At 40.5% G+C, this 27,505-nt stretch overlaps 1 protein-coding gene across 1 annotated transcript in view; it reads right to left on the minus strand.

Moving 5' to 3' along the window:
- LOC127805741 (uncharacterized) overlaps positions 1 to 27,505 on the minus strand; it is a 51,043-nt gene that overhangs the window by 4,136 nt on the left and 19,402 nt on the right. Inside the window, exon 5 of the mRNA XM_052342499.1 lies at positions 23,245 to 23,317. Within this exon, the coding sequence (XP_052198459.1) occupies positions 23,245 to 23,317 (73 nt within the window). The remainder of the gene's footprint in view (positions 1 to 23,244; positions 23,318 to 27,505) is intronic.

The raw sequence follows: 27,505 nt of genomic DNA on the forward strand, positions 1-27,505 counted from the left end.
TGTCCTATACATGTGTTTGCTTGGCGCAAAAAAAAAAAATTTGTGCATAAATCTTATTTGAACACAAAATTTGCCTATTTGTAATTCATGACCCTTCCCCACCTCCTCTCTATCCATCTTCTCTCTATGAAATTGTTTTACATACATCAAGCTTCAAGAAAACGAAATAATGAGCTTGATCCTTCAAAACTATCCAAATTATGGAAACCATGATTATTGAGGAAGGATCGAAAAGGAATGTGGATAATGCTTAAGTTGTCTGATGATGTCCAAATATGAATCCCAAGATGATTTTTTCACAAAATAATTCCACTTCAGGAAAAATTCCCAAACCACAATACCAAACAACAACAACAACATACTACCCTAGTTCAAGTTCTTGAGAAAAAAAAAATACAGTAAGAAACCGTTGGTTGAACCAACGGTGCTTATTTTGGCCAAACTCAGTATTATAGTAGTAGGTTTGGAATTAATTTAGTTAGGGTAGTAATTTAGGACTTGTTTGTGTAAATTAGAAAAATACTAAACTTTTAGGTTTGTTACAATTTTAGAGTGAACTTTTAATTTTAGCAATTCAATAATTGAACTTTTTAGTTTGTTACAATTATAGAATGCCATTAGAAACTTTTAGCATTTATCGTAAAATGGTGACTTGGTGGATGAGTTGAAGGAAAGGTGATGTGGACACTGACACAAAGCTTCTGATTGCCACATCATTCCTCAATTTGTGTTCATCCCTCAACAATATTCCACCATGTTCCTCAGTTTTCCCCCAAGTCATCAATCAAAGCCACATTATTGTCCAAGTCATCTTTCCTTCTATCTAGCTCATATGCCAAGTCATCATTTAACAGTAAAAGCTAACAGTTTCTAACTATGTTCTACAATCAATTAGTGAATTGCTAAAATTAAAAGTTTATTTTAAAATTGCCAACGATGAAGGAGCTAATCTTGTCCTCATTCTCGGGCAAGATCAGATCAGCTTGTATCCTATATTGTATAGGTTTCCAAATTTAGATTAGGAAACTTTCTTATTCTGTTTTTTAGAAACTTCCTAGTTTAGCAAGAAGTCTTGTATATAATTTCATCTATCCATTCAAAGAGAAATAAGATGGAAAGCCCTTTTACGTCTTTCTTAACATAGTATCAGAGCCATAGGATTATAGTCACCATTCTTTAGGACTATTGTGGCCTTCATCAATCTTCTTCATAGGACAATATGTCCAATACTCATAACCCTATGCCAGATTCGGCTGATTCCAATAGTATAACGGAGATTCTGTTTGCTGGAACCAATAGTGAAGGCTCAGGGGGAGAATTGTAGAATCTTCAAGCAACTTACCGGTTGAATGGTAAGAACTACTTGAAGTGGTCCCAACTGATCAACATGTTCCTAAAGGGAAAAGGGAAGCTGAGCCATCTTTTAGGAATAGGTCTGAAAGAGGGAGATCCCACGTTTGCAGCATGGGATGAGAAGGATTCCCTGGTGATGTCCTGACTATAGAACTCCATGGTCCCAGAGATTAGCTATACCGTGATGTTCCTAACAACAACGAAGGATATTCGGGAGGCAATAAAGCTTACCTACTCCAAGGTTCACGATGCAACACAAATCTACGAGATAAGGACTAAAGTGGCACCCACCAAGCAAGGTACAAGGTCCATTACAAAATATGCAAACTTGTTGCAGACCCTATGGCAGGAATTGGACCATTACCAATGCCTAAAGATGAAGTGCGGTGAAGATGTTGCATTACAGAAGAGGTTTGTGGAGAAGGAGAGGGCATATGACTTATTAGCTGGCCTCAATATAGAGTTTGATGCAGTAAGGGTACAAATCCTCAGTAAGAAGGATTTACCGTCTTTAAATGAAGTTATTTCTATAGTTCGTGCAAAAGAAGAAAGAAGGGGAGTTATGGTGGAAAATTCCTCGATAGAAAGTTTTGCCTTGGTGTTTCTAAAGGCTCCTAATCAGAGTAAAGGACCTAGAAAAGAGAAGAAGGTTGTGGATAGGGATTCCTAGTGTACCTATGATATAACCTTTCTTGTTTGATTGAATTCAGCTCTTACAGTAGCTTACAGTAATGGAGAATAGCAAAGAACAAGAAAGAAAACACAAGAAATCAGGCCTATTCGAGAGGGCCTCACTCTCTAACGATTTCTTCAACAAATTTTCCACCCCTTCTCTCTCCTCCACTCTCCCCTTTTATATCTCTCCCCTATTCTGTTTCAACCACGTAAAATAATATTCTCCTCTAACCAACTTTTGACTCTTTTGCCCCTAACCCAATTTCCTTGGCTGCCCTTATCGCTTCTCTCCTTTTACGTCTTTGATAGGTAAGACTAATGGGAGTCCTAACAATACTCCTGCCCACAAGTTTCACCTTGTCCTCAAGGTGAAATTTTGGAAATTGATGTAGGATCTGCTGATAGGGTTCCCAAGTGGCCTCTAGGGGTGGCAACCCCTTCCATTGTATCAAAACCTCAAGGCTCCATAGATTTTTTCCCCGGCCCGGCCTTACCCCCAACAAGAATTCTGGTTGTACCTTCAATTCCAACTCAGTTGTTAGCTAGTCAGGAAAGTCAGCTATTTCCTGCACTGCTCCCTCCGCTTTGCGAAGCTGGGAGACATGGAATACCGGATGGATTGCACGCGAAGGTGGTAAGGACAGCTTGTAGGCCACCTTCCCGATCCTTTTCTCTACTACGTAAGGCCCGTAGAACTTAGGAGACAGCTTCTCATTCATCCGAATAGCCGAGGTCTTCTGCCGGTAGGGACGAAGTTTAACATAAACCAAGTCACCACCTTGAATTCCACATCCCTCCTTTTTTTATCGGCTGTCTCCTTCATCCTCGCTTGTGCGCGCAATAGTTGGGACTGCAGCTCCTCCAAAACAGAATCTCGTTCCATCAATTGCTTTTCAATCATCGACACAGATGTGGTGCCTTTCTCAAACCTCAAAAGTAGGGGAGGTTCACACCCATAAACTATCTGGAATGGGGTCAATTTCGATGAGACATGGAAAGAAGTGTTATACCAATATTCCGCCCATGGTAGCCAGCTGCACCATGCCTTGGGCTTGGAGGAGGAAAAACATCGAAGGTAGGTCTCCAAAGTGCGATTTAGGACCTCCGTTTGGCCATCGGACTGAGGGTGGTAGGCTGTACTTCTTCTCAATTTAGTGCCTTGCAACCTGAATAACTCCTCCCAAAAATGGCTAACAAAAATTTTATCTCTATCGAAAACTATAGAACTTGGAACCCCATGTAATCGGACTATTTCCTTCACAAAAATCCCAGCAACGCTAGCTGCTGTAAAAGGGTGTTTCAAGGCAATAAAGTGTCCGTACTTACTTAGGCGGTCCACAACCACCAAGATAGCATCCATCCCAGCTGACTTAGGCTACCCTTCGACGAAATCCATGGACACATCTTCCCAAACTCGACTAGGAATCGGAAATGGCTGTAGCAGTCCACTAGGTGATAGAGCCTCATATTTATGCTGCTGGCACACTTGACACTGCTGAACATATTGTTGAATGTCTCTCTTCATGCCCACCCAATACACATTGGCGGCTACCCTCTTATAAGTCTTGAGGAAGCCGGAATGACCCCCAACCAGTCCATCATGGCCTTCCTTCAGCATTAACGGAATTAATTCCGACCCTTTAGGAAGATACAATCTGCCCTTGAAGAGCAGATGGCCATCCACCAGCGCATAGTGGGTTCTGCTGGAAGGATTTTCCTGCAGCTCTCTAACAATCTGTTGGAGTGTAGCACCTCCTTTCACCTCCTCTTTGAGTTGGTCTAGCTGCACTATTTGGGGAATGGAAATGGCCATCAAGGTGGCAGAAGAAGGGAGGCGTGAGAGAGCATCGGCTGCTCGATTCTCCAATCTGGAACGATATTGAATCTCAAAGTCGTACCCCATCAACTTCATGACCCATTTTTAACACTCCGGGCTAACCATCCTCTGCTCCATAAGAAATTTAAGGCTTCGCTGATCCGTTCTGATAACAAACTTGCGCGCAAGTAGGTAATGTCGCCATTTTCTCACTACAAATACTATTGCCATCAATTCCTGCTCATACACCGATCTAACTCGACCCGTGGGGCTTAGGGAATGACTGAAAAAAGCAATTGGGCGCTACTGCTGCATCAACACTGCCCCTAATCCCTGCCCTGATGCATCAGTTTCAACCATGAATTCCTTTGAAAAATCCGACAAAGCCAACACGGGCAGATTGGCCATTGCCCATTTGAGGGATTGAAAAGCTTGCTCCGCCACTTCATCCCAAAAAAAATTACCCTTCCGGAGGCGGTCGATCAATGGCCGTGCCACCTTCCCATAATCCTTCACAAATCTCCGATAATACCCCGTAAGACCCAAGAATCCTCGAAGCTCATGTAAGGATTTGGGGCTGGGCCATTCCATCACCGCCTTAACCTTAGAGCTATCTACAGCCACCCCATCTTGAGAGATGACGTGCCCCAAATACTCAATCTCCCGCTGCCAAAACTGACACTTCTTCGCATTGGCATACAACCGGTGGACTGTTAGGAGCCCCAACACACATCTCAAGTGTTTCTTATGTTCAGCCATATCCTTACTGTAAATCAGAATGTCGTCAAAAAATACTAACACGAAGCTCCTTAAATGCTCCTTAAAGACCTCGTTCATCAACGATTGGAACGTAGCGAGGGCATTCGTTAGCCCAAACGGCATAACCAAAAATTCATAATGCCCCTCATGTGTGCGGAATGCAGTCTTAGGAACGTCATTAGGTGCTACTCGGATTTGATGATATCTTGATTTCAAATCCAACTTGGAAAAAATAGCAGCCCCATTCAACTCATCCAAAAGTTCTTCAATAACTGGAATTGGAAATCTATCGAGAACGGTTACCTTGTTTAAAACTCTGTAGTCAACACAAAATCTCCAACCACCATCCTTCTTCTTGACCAGCAACACCGGGCTGGAAAACGGACTCACACTTGGTCGAATAAGTCCAGCTGTCAACATTTCTCGAACCAGCCTTTCAATCTCGTTTTTCTAAAGATGGGGGTACCGGTAGGACCGCACATTCACAGGTGACGCTCCCAGCTGCAATGTAATCATGTGATCCTGCCTCCGGTGTGGGGGAAGCCCACACGGTTCCTCAAAGACATGCCCGAATTCTGCTAAAAGCTCCTACAAGCTGCTAGGAACTGCCCAGCCAGCAACTTCCTCTTGAGTAGTTAAACTCCCCAATTCCAACAGCACCCCTTCTCCACCCTTTCTAAATGCCCTGATCATTGACTTCAATGTTACCAAAGTTTTGCTAAGGCTAGGATCCCCATATAGTGTGATAGTAGTCCCCCTTGCTCTAAACTTCATGACTAATGAGCCCCAATCCACTTGTGTTTCCCCGAGAGTGGCCAACCACTTCATTCCAAGGATAACGTCCGAGCTCCCTAGCTCCAATGGCAGGAAATCTTCCACTACTTCCACATTTTGCAACGTTAAGGTTACCCCTCTACACACTCCAGCCCCCTGAACAACCATGCCCGACCCCATGATCACGCCATAGCCCCTCGTTTACGACCTGACCAGTCCTAGTTTCTGCACCAAATCTGACGCTCTAAAGTTATGGGAAGCCCCACTGTCAATGAGAACCACCACCTCCTAGCCTCCTATTTTTCCATTGATCTTCATGGTTTGTGGAGGGGTTAAACCAACTACCGAGTTGATGGACAGCTCCACTACCTCTCCTGTTTTGACGATTTCACCTTCCTCCCCTGAATTCTCCCCTATTTCAACTTCACCTATATCTTCCTCTTCCTCTTCCCCCTCTTGAATTACCATCACCTGCAACTCCTTGTTCTTACATTTGTGCCCAATCATATATTTCTCGTCACAACGGAAACACAACCCCTTAGCTCGTTTAGCTTGTAGTTCACTCTCGCTTAACCGTTTAAATGGGGAATTGTTCCACTTACCGGTATTAAGTGGCCGGTGAGAGAAGCCGGGAATGGTGGTAGTCGATCGGGGTGATGCCACCGAGGAAGGAGAGAGCAGCACTCGTTGGTGGTTGGAGACTGGAATTGCAGGGGCCTATGATCGGGCTGCGCCTGGACTAGAATGGCCCCCTCGCACCACCAGATTCCTTTCCTCAATTCGTTAGGCTAGGTCCATCATCTCCTCCAGCCCAATTGGCCTCAAAACTCTCATCTCCGCCCTTATGTCGGCCTTCAATCCATTTATAAAATGGCCTTCCAGCAGCGCCTCTGGCATGTCCTCGAGAGGAGCAGCCAAGGTCTCGAAACGGAGGCGATAATCCTTGATGGACCCCCACTGCCGGAGCGCCAGGAATCGTTCTTCCACCGTGCCTTCCTGCGTGGGCCTGAATCTGTTTCTCATCATCGCCTTAAGCTCCTCCCAGCTTCTCACCCGTCACCTTCGCTGTTCCCACTGGAACCAAGCAAGAGCTGCTCCTTCAAAGGAAAGAGCAGCGGAGTCCAACTTCTCCGCATTCGATAGCTGATTCACGGTGAAGTACCGCTCAGCCCGAAACACCCAACCATCTGGGTCGTCACCCTCAAATACTGGCATCTCCAGGCGTCAGACCCTTCCATTGAACCTCCCATATGGATCGAACTCACCACCAGCTTCCCTATGCCGATTTCCTAGCTCCGGCGTGGCCTCCCCAGTGAGTGTCGAACCCATCAGTATGTGCTCGCCCGACTGTTTCCCCTTCCTCCCTTTCTCCTGGGCCTCCCATCTCTCCATCAGCAAGCTAAATTGTTCCATCATCATCGCCATGTTTTTCTCAATGTTCTGCACCCTCTGGAATTCTTTTTTCATGGATTCTAATCCCATCTGTAGTCCCTCCATCTTCCCTTCAATCTGCTGTTGATAATTCTCCATCCTTCCCTCCAGATCCCCCACTCTCTCCAAGACGGTCACCCCCATGGATCGTTTCTCTGATACCAAATTGATATAACCTTTCTTGTTTGATTGAATTCAGCTCTTACAGTAGCTTACAATAATGGAGAATAGTAAAGAACAAGAAAGAAAACACAAGAAATCAGGCCTATTCGAGAGGGCCTCACTCTCTAACGGTTTCTTCAACAAATTTTCCACCCTTTCTCTCTCCTCCACTCTCCCCTTTTATATCTCTCCCCTATTCTGTTTCAGCCACGTAAAATAATATTCTCCTCTAACCAACTTCTGACTCTTTTTCCCCTGACCCAATTTCCTTGGCTGCCCTTATCGCTTCTCTCCTTTTACGTCTTTGATAGGTAAGACTAATGGGAGTCCTAACAACCTACTGCAAAAAGAGAGGAGAAGAAGGCTATGGACAAGGATTTCTTATGGTGTACCTATTGCAAAAAGTACCGGCACACCATAGAAAAATGTTGGAAGCTCCACGAAAAACCATCCAAAGGAGGACAACTGAAGGGCCAAGGGCAAGGATAGGCGTGCATGGCTAGTAGCCACAAACAATCGAAGCAAAAGGGTCTAGAACAGGGAGATGCCCTAGAGCTTAATAGGGATGAGATTGAAAAATTGAGGAGTTTTTTGGAATCCCTCGACAAGAAGGCTGAGAAAGGTACCTGCTATCTTGCACTCTGCTATCTTGCACTCATAGGTATTTCTTCCCCTTCTTTTACTCTACATGCTTAAGAAATTGTTCACCCTAACTCTTGGATCCTAGACTCTAGAGCTATGGATCACATGACCCCTTTCTCCCATCTTTTCATCACCTATAGCCCTTGTTCAAGCTCTAGAAAAATTATAATGGCAAATGGTTCATTAACCACTATTGCCGGCCAAAGGGATGTCCTTCTTAATGAACATCTCACCCTAAAAAATGTCCTTCATGTTCCTAAATTATTCACTACGCTTTTCTCTATCCAAAAACTCATCTTAGACATTAATTGCACTGTTATTTTTCATTCAACTCTCTGAGAGATTCAGGAACAAGGCACAAAGAAGATGATTGGTCTTACTAGAGCTAGGGTTAGATTTTACCACCTTGAGGAACCGGGTGAGCAGGACAAAAAGGAGAAAGTTCGTCTTGTGTCATGCCTAGCTCAGTCCAACAAAGATCAATTGTGGCTGCACCATTATCGACTTGGTCACCCTTATTTTTTTACTCTTAGGGTGATGTTGATGTTAGAAATTTTCATTGTGTTGTACGTGAATTTGCAAAGCACAAGAGAGTGTCCTTTCCTCCATCCAATAAAAGAGCTAATCTTCTTTTTTCTCTAATTCATAGCGATGTTTGGGGCCCTTCAATTGTTCCCAATATTAGAGGGGCGCGTTGATTTGTTATTTTTGTGGATGATTGTGTTAGAAAACAAGTAGATTCCTTCCTAATATTGTTGGTATCATCTATTATGCTGATTGTCTTTCTGATTTGATTGTATTTTACAATTGTAAGTTGCTTCCTTTTCTGTACATATTTCCTAAGCTAGTTTAGGAAACTATCTAATTAGAAATCTTCCTAATTAGATTTAGGAAACTGCCTATACGAGTGATTGGCATGTATATATGCCGAAGTTTTCCCTTAGAATGAATGAGATTGGATGTTTTATTCTTCTTTTCAACACAGTATCAGAGCCTTAGGTTCTATCCTCGAAATAAGGTCTTCCTCGGTTGTTTGTAGCTGAAATCTTCTTTGATCCAATCTTCTTTCATAAACTTGAGTCATGACCAAAACCATAGAATTTGGTAGTACCAATGAAGTCTCTTTCTCTGGCAGTTCCAGTAGTGGTGTGATCACCGGTGGTGAGTTACAAAATATCCAAGCAGCCTACCGATTGAATGGAAAAAAACATCAAGTGGTCCCAACTAATTAGAAGGTTCTTGAAAAGCAAGGGAAAGTTGAGTACCTTGCTTGGGACAGGGCCTAAGGAGAGTGATCCTGCGTGCGCCTCTTGGGATGAGGAGGACTCACTGGTGATGTCCTGGCTCTGGAACTCAATGTTTCTAGAAATCAGTGACACGGTGATATTTCTTACCACGGCTAAGGAGATCTGGGAAGCTGTGAAGATCACATATTCTAAGGTAAATGATGCTTCTCAAATCTATGAAATTAGGACTAAAGTAGCAGCCACTAAACAAGGGACTTAGTCTATAACCGAGTATGCAAACTTACTGCAAACATTGTGGCAAGAATTGGATCACTATCAGTGTATCCAAATGAAATGTAGTGAAGATGCTACCATCCAAAAGAGGTTTGTGGAGAAGGAGAGAACCTATGACTTTCTTCTAGGATTCAATGTAGAGCATAATGCAATTAGGGTCCAAAGCCTTGGCAAGTTTGATTTGCCTTCTTTAAATGAGGCAATATCAATAGTGCGTGCAAAGGAAGGCAGGAGGGGGGTAATGCTGGAGACAAATCCTATGGAGGGTTCAACCCTATTAACTTTGAAAGGCCTTAGTCAGGAGAGATTAGCTAGATAAGAGAGGAAGGATTCGCACTCAACTAAAACCACAAACAAGGATAATTTGTGGTGCACCTGTTGCAAGAAGCCCAGGCACACTGTTGAAAAATGCCGGAAGCTTCATGGTAAGCCAGCTAGAGGAGGACAACCAAAAGGACAGGCCTATGTAGCTAACAGCCAACAGGGGTGCAAAAGGTAAAGCTCCAAATCAAGCTGATTCAATGAAGCTAAATCAGGAGGAAATAGAGAAATTAAGGAGTTTGGTGGGAACTCTTGAAAAGGGGCCAAGGGCAGGTACTTCTAACTTAGCCTTCACAGGCATTACTTCTACTTCATTTAATTTACATGCTTTAAATTTAGCCCTAGAAAATACTTGGATCCTTGACTCTAGGGCTACAGACCATATGACCCCTTCCTTTACCAGATTTTTGTCCTATAAACCATGCCCTAGTACATGAAAAAAAGTGTTGGCCGATGGATCCTTAACAACTGTAGTTGTACAAGTAGATATATTCATTAACGGCCATCTAACCCTAAGAGATGTCCTAAATGTCCCTAAGCTTTTCACGAATCTAGTTTCCATTAAAAAATTAACCCATTATGCTAATTGTCGTGCCATCTTCTATCCTTCATTTTGTGAATTTCAAGAAAAATGATTCAGGGAAGATGATTGGGCGTGCCAGGGTAAACGATGGTCTCTTATCACCTTGAAGATCTTAGTGGATAGATTGAAAAAACTGTAGTTTTTGCCCATATCACTTTTAGTTAAACCTAATAAGGATTTACTTTGGCTTCATCATTTTTGTTTAGGACACCCATCTTTTAAAGTTCTTCAATTTATGTTTCCCTCTTTCTTCAGGGGATTAAATGCTAGGGATTACCAATGTGATGTATGTGAACTTACTAAACATAAAAGGGTTTCATTCCCTCTCAATAATAGAAGTTCACTTCCTTTTGATCTAATTCATAGTGACATATGGGGTCCCTGTTCGGTTCCTAATCTATCAGGGGCTAGGTGGTTTGTTCTGTTTGTTGATGACTGTACACGTGTGGTTTGGCTTTATCTTTAAAGACTAAATCAGAAGTGTGCACCATCTTTTCCAATTTTTGCAACATGATTAAAACTCAATTTGAGGCTGAAATTAAGAGGGTCAGATAGATAATGCTAAAGATTTTTTCAACCAAACTTTATCCAATTTCTTCCAACATAAAGGTATAATCCATGAGTCTTCTGGTGTCTATATCCCTCAGCAAAATAGGGTAGTTAAGAGGAAAAATGGGCATTTGCTAGTTGTTACAAGGGCTTTGTTATTTCACAATAATGTTCCTAAGCATTATTGAGGAAAAGTTGCCTTGACAATAACTTATCTCATTAATAGACTACCTTCTAGAAGTCTTGACTCAAACAGCCCAATTCAACTTCCTTCTAAAGCTTTTACAGACTTCATGCCATCTAATGGACTCTGTCCTAAAGTATTGGTTGAGTGAGTTTTGTTCATAATCACTCACCTAATAGAAGTAAACTAGACCCTAAAGCCCTTAAATGCATCTTTGTTGGGTATTCCTCCACTCAAAAGGGTTATAAATGTTTTCATCCTCCATCCAAACATTTTTTTGTCTCAGCTAATGTAAGTTTTGTGGAGGAAAGTTCATATTTCAGTGATTCTTATCCCCATAGGGATATTGAATTCTTGGAAGAAAAAAATAGGGAATTGTTTCTTCTTATTCTTCCTTCTTCTTCCTTTAATCATTCTTTATCTTATCCAAAGGATATCCCACAGGATTCTCTAAATGTGATACACAAGGAAAATCTCCAGCCTTTTTCTAGTCTACTAAAGGTGTATTCAAGAAGAAAAGCCTCAGTTCCTAACCCTATGCATGTTGAATCATCTAAACCAGGTCCAGAAACTTGCAATCCCAATTCTGAACCTACTTCATTGCCTATTTAGCCTATGTTGTCCCCTGATCTATCTATATTAGAGCCTGACCCCGATTAATTATACTCAACTTGATCTTGAACTTAATGACCTGGACATTCCCATTACCCTCAGAAAGGGAACCCAGACCTGCATTAAACATCCTCTCCATCTGTTCATGACCTACTCCTATTTATCTCCTGCCCATAAAACCTTCTTAACCAACCTGAATACCATTCCTGTCCCAAAGACCTTGTCTGAAGCATTAAGTAATGAAAATTGGAAGGATGCCATGATGGTTGAGATGGCAACCCTTGAGAAGAACCAAACCTAGGAGTTGGTTAAGTTGCCAAAGGGGAAGCAGCCCATAGGTGTAAATGGGTGTTTACGGTGAAATACAAGTATAATGGGTCTCTAGAAAGGTACAAGGCTAGGCTGGTGGGTAAGGGGTATACCCAAACCTATAGGATAGATTACCTTGAAACTTTTGCCTCTGTAGCAAAAATGAACACTGTCAGGGTGTTGTTGTCCTTAGCAATTAATTATGACTGGCCATTACATCAATTTGATGTAAAAAATTCTTTTCTACATGGGGAGTTAAAAGAAGAGATTTATATGGAAGTTCACCCTAGATTTGGGTAGCAAACGAAATAGGAGAATGTTGTATGCAAATTGAAAAAGGCCCTCTATGGGCTAAAACAGTCACCAACGGCCTGATTTGGGAAGTTTACTAGGGTTATGCTTGGGTTGGGTTACAAGCAAACTCAAGGTGACCACACTTTATTTGTTCATAATTCAGTTATAGGAAGGATGACATCATTGTTAGTGTATGTTGATGATATTATTATTATCAGTGACGACAAAGAAAGAATGGAATAGTTAAAGGGGTGTTTGACAAGAGAATTTGAGATCAAGGAGTTAGGAAAATTGAAATACTTTTTGGACATAGAAGTAGCTCAGTCTAAGGAAGGAATATTTATTTCTCAACACATATGTGCTAGACCTTTTGATTGAAACCGAGATGCTTGGAAGCAGGGCACTTGATATACTGATTGAACCAAATCATAGAATTAGTGTTGATTTGGAAGCAAGAACAGTAGATAAGGGATCATATCAACGGCTCATAGGGAAACTTATTTACTTGTCTCATACTCGGCCAAACATTGCTTATGCAATGAGTGTGGCCAGCCAATTTATACATGATCCTAAGGAAAGTCATCTAAAGGCCGTGCACGAGATTCTTCACTACCTTAAGGGCATTCCGTGTAAGGGTATTTTGTTTAAAAAGATAGGAGAATTATCATTAGAAGCATGCATAAATGCTGATTATGCAGGGTCCCCTGTGGATTGGAGGTCCATTTCAGGTTATAACATGTTCTTAGGTGGAAATCTTGTCATTTGGAGAAGTAAAAAACAGAATGTGGTGACTAGGTCTAGTGCTAAAGCTGAATTCAAATCTATGGCCCTAGGTATTTGTGAACTACTATGGCTGAAAATTGTTCTAACCGACTTGAAAATCAGGTGGTCAACCGCTCTGAGGGTCTATTATGACAACAAGTCAGCCATAAACATAGCTCATAACCCTGTTCAACATTATAGGACAAAGCATGTTGAGGTAGATAGGCATTTCATTAAAGAGAAACTTGAGAGTGGATTGATTTATACCCCCTTTGTTCCTACAAGAGGGCAGCTGGCAGATGTTTTGACTAAAGGCTTACTGGGTCATGTGTATCACGAGATATTGAGCAAGATGAGAATGTGTGATATATACTCACCATCTTGAGGGGGAGTGTTAGAAAGCAAGTATATTCCTTCCTAATATTGTTGGTATCGTGTATTATGCTGATTATCTTTCTGATTTGATTGTATTTTACAGTTGTAAGTTGTTTCCTTTTCTGTACATATTTCCTAAGCAAGTTCAGGAAACTATCTAATTAGGAATCTTCCTAATTAGATTTAGGAAACTACCTATACGAGTGATAGGCATGTATATATGCTAAAGTTTTCCCTCAAAATGAATAAGATTGGATGTTTTATTCTTCTTTTCAACAGATTGCACAAGGGTAGTGTGGCTATATCTGTTGAAAACTAAATCTGAGGTGGGCAACATTTTTCCTTCATTCTACAACATGATTAAGAATCAGTTTGGGGTAGAAATAAAAAGATTTAGGTTTGATAATGCCAAGGATTTTTTCAACCAATCCTTATCCGTTTTCTTTCAACAGAAAGGCATCATTCATGAATCCTCATGCCCTTATGCTGCTTAACAGAATGGAGTGGCCGAGAGGAAGAATGGCCACCTCCTAGACCTCCTAGCTATTACCAGAGTGCTTCTATTCCACCATAATGTTCCTAAACATTATTGGGGAGAAATAGCTCTAACAACTACTTTCCTTATCAACAGATTGCCCTCACAAACTCTTGAATCTCACAGCCCAATTCAACTTTTAACCAAGCACTTTCCTGGTGTTTATGTTTCTAGTTGTTGGAAACCTAAGGTGTTTGGACATGTATCCCTTGTTCACGTCCCCACTATTAACAGAGGTAAATTAGACCCCCGTGCTCTAAAGTGTATATTCATTGGATACTCCTCTACTCAAAAAGGCTACCGGTGCTATCACCCTCCTTCCAAGAAATTCTTTGTATCAGCCGATGTAACCTTTGCAGAGAATATCCCTTATTTTGGCCATCCTAATCCTCAAGGACAGAGTCCATGTTTAATTGATAAGGATCAATTTCCTACTCTTCCTGATCTTAATTTATCATCCTTTTCTCTCTCATCAACTATTCCAAAGGATTCACTAAGTATGACACCAGAAGAGCCCTCACCAGATACTCCTCATCCATTGCAAGTTTACTCAAAGAGAAAAAGGCTAGCTTCTTCCACTATGCAAGCCTCGACATCCAATTCAAGTCCTAATCCTGTTGCTGCAAGCACTAACAATTTTGATAACCCTCCTGACAACTCACCAGGTAATTAATTTGTTAAACCTTTAATACCTAATGATGAGCCTACTGAACCCATACCTAAAACAAAAATCTCTAAGTGAGATCTTGATTGGCCTATTGCACTTAGAAAGGGTACTAAAACTTGCACCAAACATCCCTTACACTTGTTCTTATCCTATTCCAGATTGCCATCCCCGCACAAAGCCTTTCTCACCAATCTTCATACCATTCCTATTCCTAAAACTTTTTCTGAAGCAATAAGGAATAAGAATTGGAAGAATGCCATGGAGGCCGAGATAATAGCCCTAGAAAAGAACCAAACATGGGAGCTTATTCAGTTGCCTAAAGGGAAACACCCAGTGGGATGTAAGTGGGTTTATATAGTGAAATAAAACTTTGATGGGTCATTGGACAGGTACAAAGCAAGGTTGGTGGCTAAGGGGTACACACAAGTGTATGGGGTAGATTACCTAGATACCTTTTGTAGAAATGTAGGAAATGGAGATAATGGATCCATACTTTATGGGATCCCACAAATTGAGAAAACATGTATCCATGTTTCATGGGTTACATATATCCATGTTTTATGGGTTTTACTTTTCTATCTTTTGGTGTGTATATAAGATGTGTTATGTAGATTAGATGGTGTGTGTGAAGACATCATTGTATTCCATATTGTTTTGTTTGGTTATATGGTATCAGAGCCACCCACAGCCGTAGTCAATCTGCCATCGTTCTAGCAGACGAACTTGCCACCGTTGTCAAGTGCCAAGAGTGGAGAAGACAAGGATTCTCCTATCCGTCATTTCCAAAAGCTGCGCTCATCTTCAGTTTCTGTCACAGTAAGCCTCTGCCATCAATGGCCAAGACCTACCCACCATTGCCTTCCAGTTGCGCACCACCACCACCACCATCGCCGGCATCAAATCGGCCACCCCCCCCCCCCCCCCGAAACACATATGTCGTTGAGCCTCCACGCGTTGGCACACGCTGCTGCCCAGATTCTCCCTCCCAGTCATTGTCACGCCTGTCATTTTCCATAGGCCTTTTCCGGCCATCGTTTGCTCCTACAACCACCACCATTGATGTCGTCGACCTAGGATCAACCTACCCCCGAAGTCCGACCACCATTACTGTCGCCGCCACGCACCGCCATTAGATCTAACCATTGCCACTGTTTGTTGCTCCGGTCTCTCTCTTTGGTACTCCAATCACAACGTCGTCGCCACTGTTGGACTCGTCTCTCTCAAATCTTCCAGATCCCTATGGTATCGTTGCTATCCGCCGCCGGCCACTTCTCATCGCCGTCCAACTTGGTCGGTTCTCCAGTGACTACTGGTGGGATTTCTCCATTGTTGTTGGCCACATTTTAAGAAAATCCAAATCATTGCCAAATCTAGGTCAGATCCGACCCGCCCAGTTACGACTCGTTTCAGATTTGGTCAACCAAAGTTGACTCATTAAGCCAGATCCAATTGTCAGATCCGCCAGACAGATCCAGCAAACCCAGCCAACTCAGATTAAAAGGCGAAGGATGACTGGATCTGCAATGTGTAGTCACTTACTAGTCAACAGATCATCAGTCCCTACTGCCACCATGTCGGACGTTCCCTCCACATCTAGTTTCTTCAACAAAGAGCAGTTCAATCAACTCTTAACATTGTTACTGTCCAATTCGTTACCTGGTACACCTAATGGTTCTTTGGTACATTCAGGTAGAACTCCTTTAGCCCTGTCAAGTTCCTTGAAATATGCTCCATGGATAATTGATTCAGGGGCATCTGATGACATGACCATCTTGTCCAATCTTTTTTATTCATATACTCCTTGTTCAGGTAGTGAGAAAGTAAGGATAGCAGACAACAATTTTTCTTCTATTGCTGGCAAATGCCTCATTAAAATCTTTGAAAGTATTGATCTTCAATCAGTACTTCATGTTCCTAAACTTACTTGTAATCTTTTGTCTGTCAGTAAACTCTCAAAAGATTCTAACTATCGCATTACCGCATTATCTTCTTTGATTCTTATTGCCTATTTCAGGACCAGAACTCGGGAAAGACAATTGGCAGTGCTAGAGAGATAAACGGACTTTACTACTTCAATGAGGATTTCTTCAGTAATAAAAAAGCTCGCGGATTAAGTGATAATAGTTCAATATCTGTTTCTTATCCAATAATGCAATGGCATCTCAGGCTAGGCCATCCTAGTTTTCCTTATTTAAGACACTTATTTCCTAAATTGTTTAAAGGAGTGGATTGTTCTAAGTTTCAATGTGAAAGCTGTCATTTGTCTAAAGATCATCGGATTAAATTTGTTCCCAAACCTTACCGTTCTTCAAAACCATTCTATTTGATTCATAGTGATGTTTGGGGACCCTCAAAGATAACCACTTTATGGTTTGTAACTTTTATCAATGATCATACTAGACTATGTTGGATTTACTTGCTTACCAAGAAATCCGAAGTGACAAGAGTTTTTAAAGATTTCTTTTACATGATCGAAGACCAATTTCAAACAAAAATTTGTATTCTTCGATCTAATAATGGAACAAAGTACTTCAGTGAATGTTTAGGGGTTTTTTTTTTTAAAGAAAAAGGTATTTTCCATCAATCAACATGTCGTGAAACTCCTTAGCATAATGGAATAGCTGAACGAAAAAATAGACATTTGCTTGAGGTAACTAGGGTTATTATGTTTTCTAATAATGTCCCAAAATACCTCTGGGGAGATGCTGTTTTAACTGTTTGCTATCTAATCAATAGAATGCCTACTAGAGTCTTAAACTTTGAGACACCTTTAAATACCCTAAAAAAGACTTTTCCTATGTGTCGGTTGTACTCTGAGCTACCTTTAAAATTTTTTGGATGTACTTGCTTTGTTTACATTCCACAAATTTTCCGATCCAAATTGGATCCAAGAGCTGAAAAATATGTTTTTGTTGGTTATGCTCCTAAGAAAAAAGGGTACAAATGCTTTAATCCTTTGATAAAAAAAACTCACATAAGCATGGATGTGTCTTTCATGGAGAATCAACCTTATTTTACCAAAAATATCTTCAAGGGGAGAATATTGTGGAAGAAGATATTTTTTTTTAAAATTTCTAAACCAGTAGAAGAAGATAATCTTTTGAAAATTTATGAATCTGTTCCAAATATATTTGATATGATTGACACTGCATTCCACTCTGGTAAACAATCCAAGGAAACTGGTGCTCAAATCAATAAAGAACAGGATGCGTCTAGTTCACATGTAACATCCCACATCGATCGATAGGAAGGACCGGATCAACTTACCCTGATGGGCCTATGCGAACTTCCCAGGGGTCACATCCTTGAGCTACCCTAGCTTAAGCAAACTTAACTAGGGAGTTCTTTATCCACATTCAACCCAAAAGGTATCCAGCTAGTGTTATTTCCTTCCTTATTATTCTCGATATATACTAGCTTCTCTAGAGTCCCTTTTTAGACTTGACCTTGGGCTCTTGGGTATTAATTCCCCCCCCCCCCCCCCCCTTTGAGCACATGACGTCATCGTCATGTGACCTTACAACTAGTCCCAAATCTTCTCCCCTTTAGGGGCTGCCATCCTAGAAGCCTATTAGGAGTCTCTCTTTGTTCAACCCCTCGCGCCCCGGCACCAATCCCTGCCTTCATCAAATCGCCTTCTCCAAGGGTCTGCTCTAATACCACCTATAACATCCCACATCGAACGATAGGAAGGACTAGATCAACTTACCCTAATGGGTCTACACAAACTTCCTAGGGGTCACCCATCCTTGAGCTACTCTAGCTCAAGCACGCTTAATCTAGGAGTTCTTTATCCACATTCAGCCCAAAAGGTATCCAGCTAGTGTTGTTTCCTTCCTTACTATCCTCGATATATACTAGCTTCTCTAGAGTCCCTTCTTATACCTGACCTTGGGCTTTTGGGATATTACATCACAGGTGCCAAGCATAATGGAGTCAGAACCAGGGGAAGAATTACTAGAAACGGATCAAAGCAATCCGAAACCTGAGCTTCAGTTTTATATCAGAAGAAAATCTCAGAAAATGCTATTGATCCGAATATCCTTCTAGTAACTGAGCAGTTGGCATCTTCGAATGATGGTCCTTCTTCCACTCAAGGAAATTCTAAACTTACTCCTTTAAATTCTTTCTCAGTTGATTTGTCTGATCTTGATATCCCATTGCCACTAGAAACAGAGTAAGATCTTGTACTAAACATCCTATTGCCAAATACTTGTCCTATCAAAAACTGTCTAATAACCACAAGGTATTTCTTTCAAATATTTCTAACTTGCATGTAACAAGAACAATTCAGGATGCTCTAAGTGATCTGAATTGGAAGCTAGCCGTAAAGGAGGAGATGAATGCTCTTAAAAAGAACGGGACTTGGGAGATTGTGGAGCTACGGAGAGGCAAGATAACTGTAGGCTGTAAATGGGTCTTCACTGTAAAATGTAAGGCAGATGGAAGCATAGAGAGGTATAAGGCAAGACTTGTTTCCAAGGGGTCCACCCAAACATATGGCATTGACTATCAAGAGACCTTTGCTCCAATAGCAAAGACAAACTCTATTCGAGTCCTCTCTCTCGCGATGGCCCAAGATTGGCCTCTACACCAACTCGATGTAAAAAATGCCTTCCTAAATGGTGATTTGGAGGAAGAAGTGTATATGGACCTCCTACCTGGATTTGAAAGAGCCTTGGTACCAACAAGGTATGCAATCTAAAAAAATCCTTGTATGGTCTGAAACAGTCTCCAAGAGCGTGGTTTGAAAGGTTTGGAAAGGTGGTAAAAAGTTATGGTTATACTCAGAGCCAAGCGGACCACATAATGTTCTTCAAGCACTTTGGTGACGGTAAGAAAGCTATTTTAATTGTCTATGTGGATGACATAATAATGACTGGTGATGACAAGGGAGAGATTGAAGAACTTAGGAGGAAACTAGCATATGAGTTTGAGACCAAGGACTTGGGACCCCTAAAGTACTTCGATGGAGCTTGCAAGATCTAAGGAGGGAATCTTTGTCGACCAATGTAAGTATGTCCTGCATTTACTCACTGAAACAAGAATGTTTGGGTGTAAGATAGTTGAAACTCCCATCGAATCTAATTTAAAGTTACAACTTGTCAAAGCCAAAGATGTGGTAGAAAAGGAGAAATATCAAAGGCTTATGGGCAGACTCATCTATCTGTCCCACACTCGACCTAATATAGCATTTGCAGTAAGTGTAGTAAGTCAATTTATGCACTCACCAGGTTCACAACATTTTGAAGTTGTCTACAAAATTCTCAAGTACCTAAAGAGAACTCTTAGAAAAGGTTTGCTCTTCAGAAAACATGGACATCTTCACATAGAATCTTATACAGACGCATACTGGGCAGGCAATGTTATTGATTGAATATCTACATCAGGATACTGCACCTTTGTGGGAGGTAATCTCGTCACTTGGAGGAGTAAGAAACAAAACGTGGTGGCCAGAAGTAGTGCTGGAGTTGAATTTCGTTTAGTTGCCCACGAGATTTGTGAGGTCATGTGGATAAAGAGACTTCTAGATGATTTAAGGGTCTCCACTCCCTTACCAGCTAAGGTTTACTATGATAATAAAGTTGCGGTTTCCATTGCCCATAATCCAGTACTCTATGACAGGACAAAGCATGTAGAAGTGGATAAGCACTTTATTAAGGAGAAAATTGATAATGGAGTAATTTGTATGCCCTACATTCCAACAGTTGATCAAGTCTCCGATGTTCTTACAAAGGTGTTACACAAAAATCAATTTAAAAAATTAGTAAGCAAGATTTCCATGGAAAGATATCTTCAAGCCAACTTGAGGGGGAGTGTAGAAATGTAGGAAATGGGGACAATGGATCAATACTTTATGGGATCCCACAAATTGAGGAAACATGTATCCATGTTTCATGGGTTACATGTATCCATGTTTTATGGGTTTTACTTTTCTATCTTTTGGTGTGTATTTAAGATGTTGTATGTAGATTAGATGGCGTACGTGAAGATATCATTGTATTCCATATTGTTTTGTTTGGTTATACCTTTGCACTGATTGCAAAGTTGAATACAGTTAGGGTTCTTCTATCCTTAGCTGCTAATCTAAGTTGGCCACTGCAATAATATAATGTAAAAAATGCATCTTTGCATGGAGATCTAGAAAAGGAGGTTTACATGGAATTAACACCAGGTTATGGCCTAACAACACAAGAGAAGGAAGTGTGCAAACTAAAAAAGGCTATATATGGACTAAAACAATCCATAAGGGCCTGGTTTGGCCAGTTTACAAGAGTGATGCTTAGTATGGGATATAGGCAAAGCTAAGGGGATCATACCCTATTCATCCACCACTCGACCACAAGGAGAGTGACAGTGCTAATAGTATATGTGGCTAACATTGTAGTCACCGGCAATGATGAGGAAGGCATGAATAAGCTCTAAGGGAGTGTTTAATCAATGAGTTTGAAATTAAAGACTTAGGGAGATTGAACTATATTTTGGGCATAGAAGTTGCACATTCAAAGGAGGGAATTTTTATTTCTCAGCAAAAGTACATAGTAGACCTCTTAACTGAAACTGAAATGCTGGGTTGTAAGGAAATAGACACTCCCATTGAACCTAACCACAGGTTAGGGGGAGTTCCTGGAGATAGTGTGGTTGATAAGGGATCTTATCAAAGGCTGGTTAGAAGGCTGATTTATTTGGCTCATACTCGACCAAACATTACCTATGCAGTGGGTGTGGTCAGCCAATTCGTGCACAACCCAAAAGAGACTCACCTAAGGGTAGTGTATAGGATACTTGAAGGGAACACCCGAGAAAGGTATTCTATTTAAGAAGAGAGAGAGAGAGAGACTATGCCACTTGAGGCTTACACGGATGTTGATTATGCAGGATCCATTATCAATAGGAGATCCACAACAAGCTATTGCACTTTTCTAGGGGATAACCTTGTGACGTGGAAAAGCAAAAAACAAAGTGTAGTGGCTCAATCAAGTGCAGAAGATGAATTCAGATCTATGGCTCTAGGGATGTGTGAGTTATTGTGGCTGAAAATATTGTTGGATGATCTTAGAATCAAGTGGAGAGCTCCTATGAGGCTCTACTGTGATAATAAATCAGCAATAAGCATTGCTCATAATCCAATCCAACATGACTGAACAAAACATGTTGAAGTGGATAGACATTTCATTAAGCAGAAATTGGACAGTGTCCTAATTTGAACCCCATATATCTCCTCAAGTGACCAATTAGCGGATGTGTTAAGTAAAGGATTACCTGCAGTTGTATTCACAGGTTGATCAGCAAGATTGGAATGTATGACATCCACTCACAATCTTGAGGGGGAGTGTCAGTGATGAAAGAGCTGATCTTGTCCGAATTCTCAGGCAAGATCAGATCAACTTGATTGTTATTTGATTACCTTTTCTTTCTAAAACAAGAGTGCGTATCTTCTAGAAGACAGATTGTTGTAATTTTCTATAGTTTGTTGTATCCTAAATTGTATGGGTTTCCAAATTCAGATTTGGAAATTTTATTATTCTGTTTTTTAGAAACTTCCTAGTTTAGCAGGAAGTCTTGTATATAATTTCATCTATCCCTTCAAAGGGAAATAAGATTGAAAGCCCTTTCACTTCTCTCTTGACAAAAAATGTAACAAACCTAAAAGTAATTTTTTTTTTAAATGATGTGGATAATGCTTAAGTTTTCTGATGATGTCCAAACATGAGCCCCAAGATGATTTTTTTTTTCTCAACTAATAATTTAAAAAAAAATCCAAAAACACTACTGATTTTTCCAGTTCAGCATAAAAATTCTGGTTGAACGGCATCATTCTTTTTTTAGAAAAAGTAAAAAACCGTTAGTTGAACCAGCGATGCTTACCTAGGCCAAACTTGGTATTATGGTAGTGGGTTGGTAATTAATATAGTTTGGGTAGTAGTTTAGGATTTCATTTTAATAAATAGTACTTGTTTTGAAGATTTCCATATTTTACAAGTTTGTTTCACAATATGAATTATGTGATGGAACACAACCATATCAATTTTTATCTTCATTCACCATCATTTCATTATACTTTTCCATGTGAAAATGGTGCTGGAATTTTAATCATTCCCTTGCTAGAGGGTGGCATCAGCAAGGGCATCCAACATAAAAACTTTCCACATTCTTTTTTTGCATGGATTTGTATTGTCAATTGGCATTATGAATGTCGTGTCACCAACCCTAACATGGTTAAGAACTTAAGATAAGGTGCAATTGATGATGATGACAACTAGTTCTAAATAAAAATCCCCTAAGACAGTCCATTTAGATTGGACCTGACCCACATAAAAGCAATAGAGAAACCCCAAGATAGCCCATTTGAAAAGCTATAGAAGCCACAATCAAGAGAAAGAAGAAAATGGAAGAGGTACCATACAGGATATTTGGTCAAAGGAGAAGGAAAACTTAAAGATTCATTGCAGCTTAGACTAAGTATGAGGCTCAAGATACTTGATTCTTCAGATATCATGTTCCACAAATGGTATGAATCACCAACAAGTCTCATGCCCATATGTTTTATATTAACCATATCATGCTTATGAACACTTGGGGTTCCTAAATCTTTAGCATGGTGCTTGTTTCTTTCCTTGGTTCCCCCCTATTCATTGATTGTTGATTCATTTGGCAGAACCTAAATTAGATGCTAGACTTATTGCCTCACTTCTTCTTTTTTTTTTTTTTTTGGGGGGGGGGGGGGGGGGGGGGGGGTATGTAAGTATTGAATTACATATAATTAACAATACAATACCAATTTTATTAGAAAGCATCTGAATATTCATACTAACATAATTTTTTCAGCACAAAGAAAAGGTGGGCATTTTGGGCAATATTTAAAGTATACATATAGGGATCTTAACAAAGAAACTTAATAAACATAAATATTGACTAACCTGAATAATTGCCTCCAACTTGCCCTGCGAAGTATAGTATTCACGCTTGAGACTATTGAAAGCTAATAGACACCTGAGGAGTGGAAAGTTACAGAATAAATAACTTACTGAATCAGAAAGCATATTCCAATATATGGTAAACATTAGAGCATAACCAAGTAATGTACCATCAAATTTTATTTTATCTTATACCCAGGATATCTACTATGAAATCTCTTATTGTGTTCGTGATGTTAATGCAAACATACCCAAAAACAAAGAATGTACTTGTACATTCATTTGATCATTTATACATATTTGCCTTTTGATAAAAAAAAAAAAAAGAATGAAAGCCTTCTGTTTTTATTAACCAGAAAATATTATATGCCAGCATTCCAGGAAAAAAGAAAACTGAACTATCTTAGGATACAAAAGGAAATCAATTAGATAGCAGAATAAAAACAAGTATAATCCAGATCATCTAGTCATGGCTAAGTCTGAGGACAATGAAAGGGAAAACAAGTGAATTTGCAAAATTAATGGGATTCCACCAAGAGTCAGCATATAGACCTTATCTGTTTGCAATATAGATGGATGAATTCACTAGGAACTTTACTAGTGGATGTCTCCTAGTTATTTTGTTGTGAACAAGATTGTACAGAAACAAATGAGTGGATTCTAGGTAAAAATCTTGGGTTACTTTAGGATCAAAAGAGTTTAGATTAGTAGGACAAAAGAGAGTATATACTCATAGTTATCACACCAGATTAGACTAGTTAGTTTGAGCTCTGGTTGTTCATTTTTAGTATTTGAATCAATTTGCTACAAAGTCGGGGGCAAGTTAGTGCACCTCAATGATAAGCCTTGAATTGGCTTTTGAACAAACATTATTTTGCTACTAGCACGACTCAAACTTGTGAATAGTGGCTGGAACAAGTGATAAATAACCACTTTGCCACTTCATCAGCTCATTACTTCTTTGTTGCACAAAACTATATTCATATATCTGGTTATCTGAATTATAAAACACATTTAATTATATGACATTGTTTGAACCAATGAGCATTTGACTAATCTTCACTAGTTTGGTTTCTGATTTGATAAAGGTAACCATGACATATATGTTATACATGTATAAAGGTAATCAATACTTGACTTGATTATTACTCCAGTGACCAACTTTGATTAATTATAAGATAAATTAGATGTGAAGAAGAAGGGAGAAAAACCAATCTTATTCATTCCAATAACCCTAGCTGAATATATGCACGCCTATGAATCGTATAGGCATTAATTTCCTAATGCTAATTAGGAGATTTCCTAATTAAACAGCTTCCTAAACTAATTTAGGAAATATGTACAGGGAATGAATTTTACAGAAAAGGAAACTACAGCTACTACATACAATCAAATCAAAAAACAAAGAAATAAGGAAAGGCAATACACGATACAACCAATAAAAGAAATCTGCAAATAAGGAAGGCGGCTGCACATAAGAATTCTGTCATCTTCTAACACTCCCCCTCAAGATGGAGAGGGTATATCATGCATTCCCATCTTGCTCAAATCTTTAGTTAAAACATCCGCAAGCTGCTCTCCTGTAGGGACAAAGGATGTGCAGATCAAACCAAACTCTAGTTTTTCTTTAATGAAATGCCTATCAACTTCAACATGTTTGGTCCTATAATGTTGAACCGTGTTATGGGCAATGCTGATGGCTGATTTCTTATCACAATAGAGCCTCATAGGATCTGACCAGCTGTCCTTTAAATCCTCCAAAACAATTTTAAGCCACGGCAACTCACAAATACCTAGGGCCATTAGACCTGAATTCAGCTTCAGCACTGGATCTTGCCACCACATTTTGTTTTTTACTTCTCCAAATGACAAGATTTCTACCTAGGAATGTACAATATCCTGAAGTGAACCTCCTATCAACAAGAGATCTTGCATAATCAGCATCAATGTATGCTTCCAAAGACATGTCTCCTACTTTTTTAAACAAAATACCCTTACTGGGAGTCCTCTTAAGGTAATGAAGAATCCTATACACAACCTTGAGATGGCTTTCCTTAGGGCTATGCATGAATTGGCTGGCCACACTCACTGCATAAGCAATGTCCGGCCATGTATGAGATAAATAGATGAGTCTCCCTACTAGCTGCTGATAGGATTCTTTATCAACTACAGCCTCTTCAACATTATGTCACGACCTCACTCTTGTGATAGGAATTACTCCTATTCCGGTAGGAATTTGGGGAGGATTCAGAGGTTAGAGTACAGAGAAAAGAAATAAGAGAGAGAGTAGAAAGTAGGAAGGAAAAACACAATGTGATACTCTCATTCATGCCCCCTCATTGTGGAGGGGTGCAGATATATATAGGCCGTTTTGAGGGGATATTCCCCTGTCAGAGGTGGGCCAATACTTGGTACAATTCTAACAAACTATATTCCTTTTGCCTCCCTTCCACCTGGCTGATCCTCACTCTAATTCAGCTAATATCTAAAGATCAAAATGGCAATGCTTAGCCTACAAACTACTACCGAAATAAGATAAATGCAGAATTTAAAAATACAACAGAAATAGATGCTGGGTAAACGGATCATTTCGTGACAGCTCCCCCACAATTAGCCATTTCTTGTCATCAAGAAATGCTAAGGAGGCTGGCAGCTCGTGGGAACTGCTTGAGGAATTTCGAAAGGTATTCCCATGTGTTGTCTTCCGAAGTGTTGCCTCACCATTTGACCAACACTTGGATGAGTGGAGCTCCGTGTTTATATACTACCCGCCTGTCGATAACAACCTCTGGTTCAGTTCTTACACTGATTTATTTGGCAAGAGCTGGTAATACCGAACTCGTTGGTTGAGCCCCCACCGACTTATTCACGAGTGAAACATGGAAAACAGGATGAATTTGTGACCCTGGGGGAAGCTCCAACCGATAGGCCACCTTCCCTATCTTAGCCTCAATCAGGAACAGTCCATAATACTTAGGGCTAAGCTTAGTGACCTTTCCTCGAGAAATTAACTTTAAGTGGTTATACCTCAACCTGAGATACACTTGATCCCCTTCCTTGAACTCCCTCTCGCTCCTCCTTCAGTCAGCATTCTGCTTCATACGATTTTGGGCCGAGGCTAGCTCTTGCTTTAACTTTTGTGTTATCTCCCTCTTCCGTTGTAAATATTCCTCAACTAAAGCCACATTAAAGCCTCCTTCTACTACCGGTAGAATAGGTGGTTTATACCCGAATAAGGCCTCAAAAGGGGACATCTTAATCGAGGAATGATGGCTGGTGTTATACCACCATTAAGCTAGGGACAACCACCTATGCCACTCCTTAGGTTGCAGCAAGCAGACACATCTCAGGTATGTTTCAAGGCTCTAGTTCATCCTCTCGGTTTGCCCATCAGATTGAGGGTGATATGCAATGGACAAATTCAGTTTTGTCCCCAAAGACTTCATCAGCTCTTGCCACATCAAGCTGGTAAAAATCTTGTCCCTATTAGAGATTATAGTCTTAGGGGCCCCGTGCAATTTAATCACCCTATCTAAGAAAATCCTAGGTACATCTTAAGCCATGTAAGGATGAGTCAGCCCAATGAAATGGCCAAATTTAGTAAACCGGTCTACCACAACCAAGATGTTGTCCTTACCTTCCGATCGGGGAAGTCCCTCTACAAAGTCCATTGAGACACTAAACTGAGCCTGATCTGGGATGGGTAGAGGTTGTAGTAACCCAGGGTAGTCCACTGTCTTCAACTTACATCTCCTACATTTGTCGCACCTTAGGACTAGCTCTTTAATCTTTGCCTTCATTTTTGGCCATTGGAACACTTGTTTAACCCAAAGATAAGTATTCTGCTCTCCCGAATGCCCTCCTAATGGGGACTCATGCAAGGCTTGAAAAATCCTTTCCTTAATCCTTGAGTTCTCCCCAATTACAATCCTTTCACGAAATCTCAGCACCCCTTGATTCAGTGTGTAGCCTTCCGTCTCCTGAGCTCCCATTGTCAGTTTTTCCATCACTACCTTAATCTTGTTGTCTCCTTCATAACTGTCAATAACTTCTTGATACCACTCGGGTACCATGGTGGTCATAGCTGATAGATCTCCCTCCTCATGACATCTGGACAGTGCATCGGCGGCCTTATTTTCCTTTCCCTTACGATATTGAATCTTGTAATCTAGACCCATCAACTTGGTCATCCCTTTCCTTTGCAGCTGTGTTAGGAGTTTCTATTGTAATAGGAACTTTAAACTCTCGTGGTCCGTCTTTATGA

The sequence above is a fragment of the Diospyros lotus genome, chromosome 7 (genome assembly GCF_014633365.1).
Source record: "Diospyros lotus cultivar Yz01 chromosome 7, ASM1463336v1, whole genome shotgun sequence".
Classification (NCBI taxonomy): Eukaryota; Viridiplantae; Streptophyta; class Magnoliopsida; order Ericales; family Ebenaceae; genus Diospyros; species Diospyros lotus.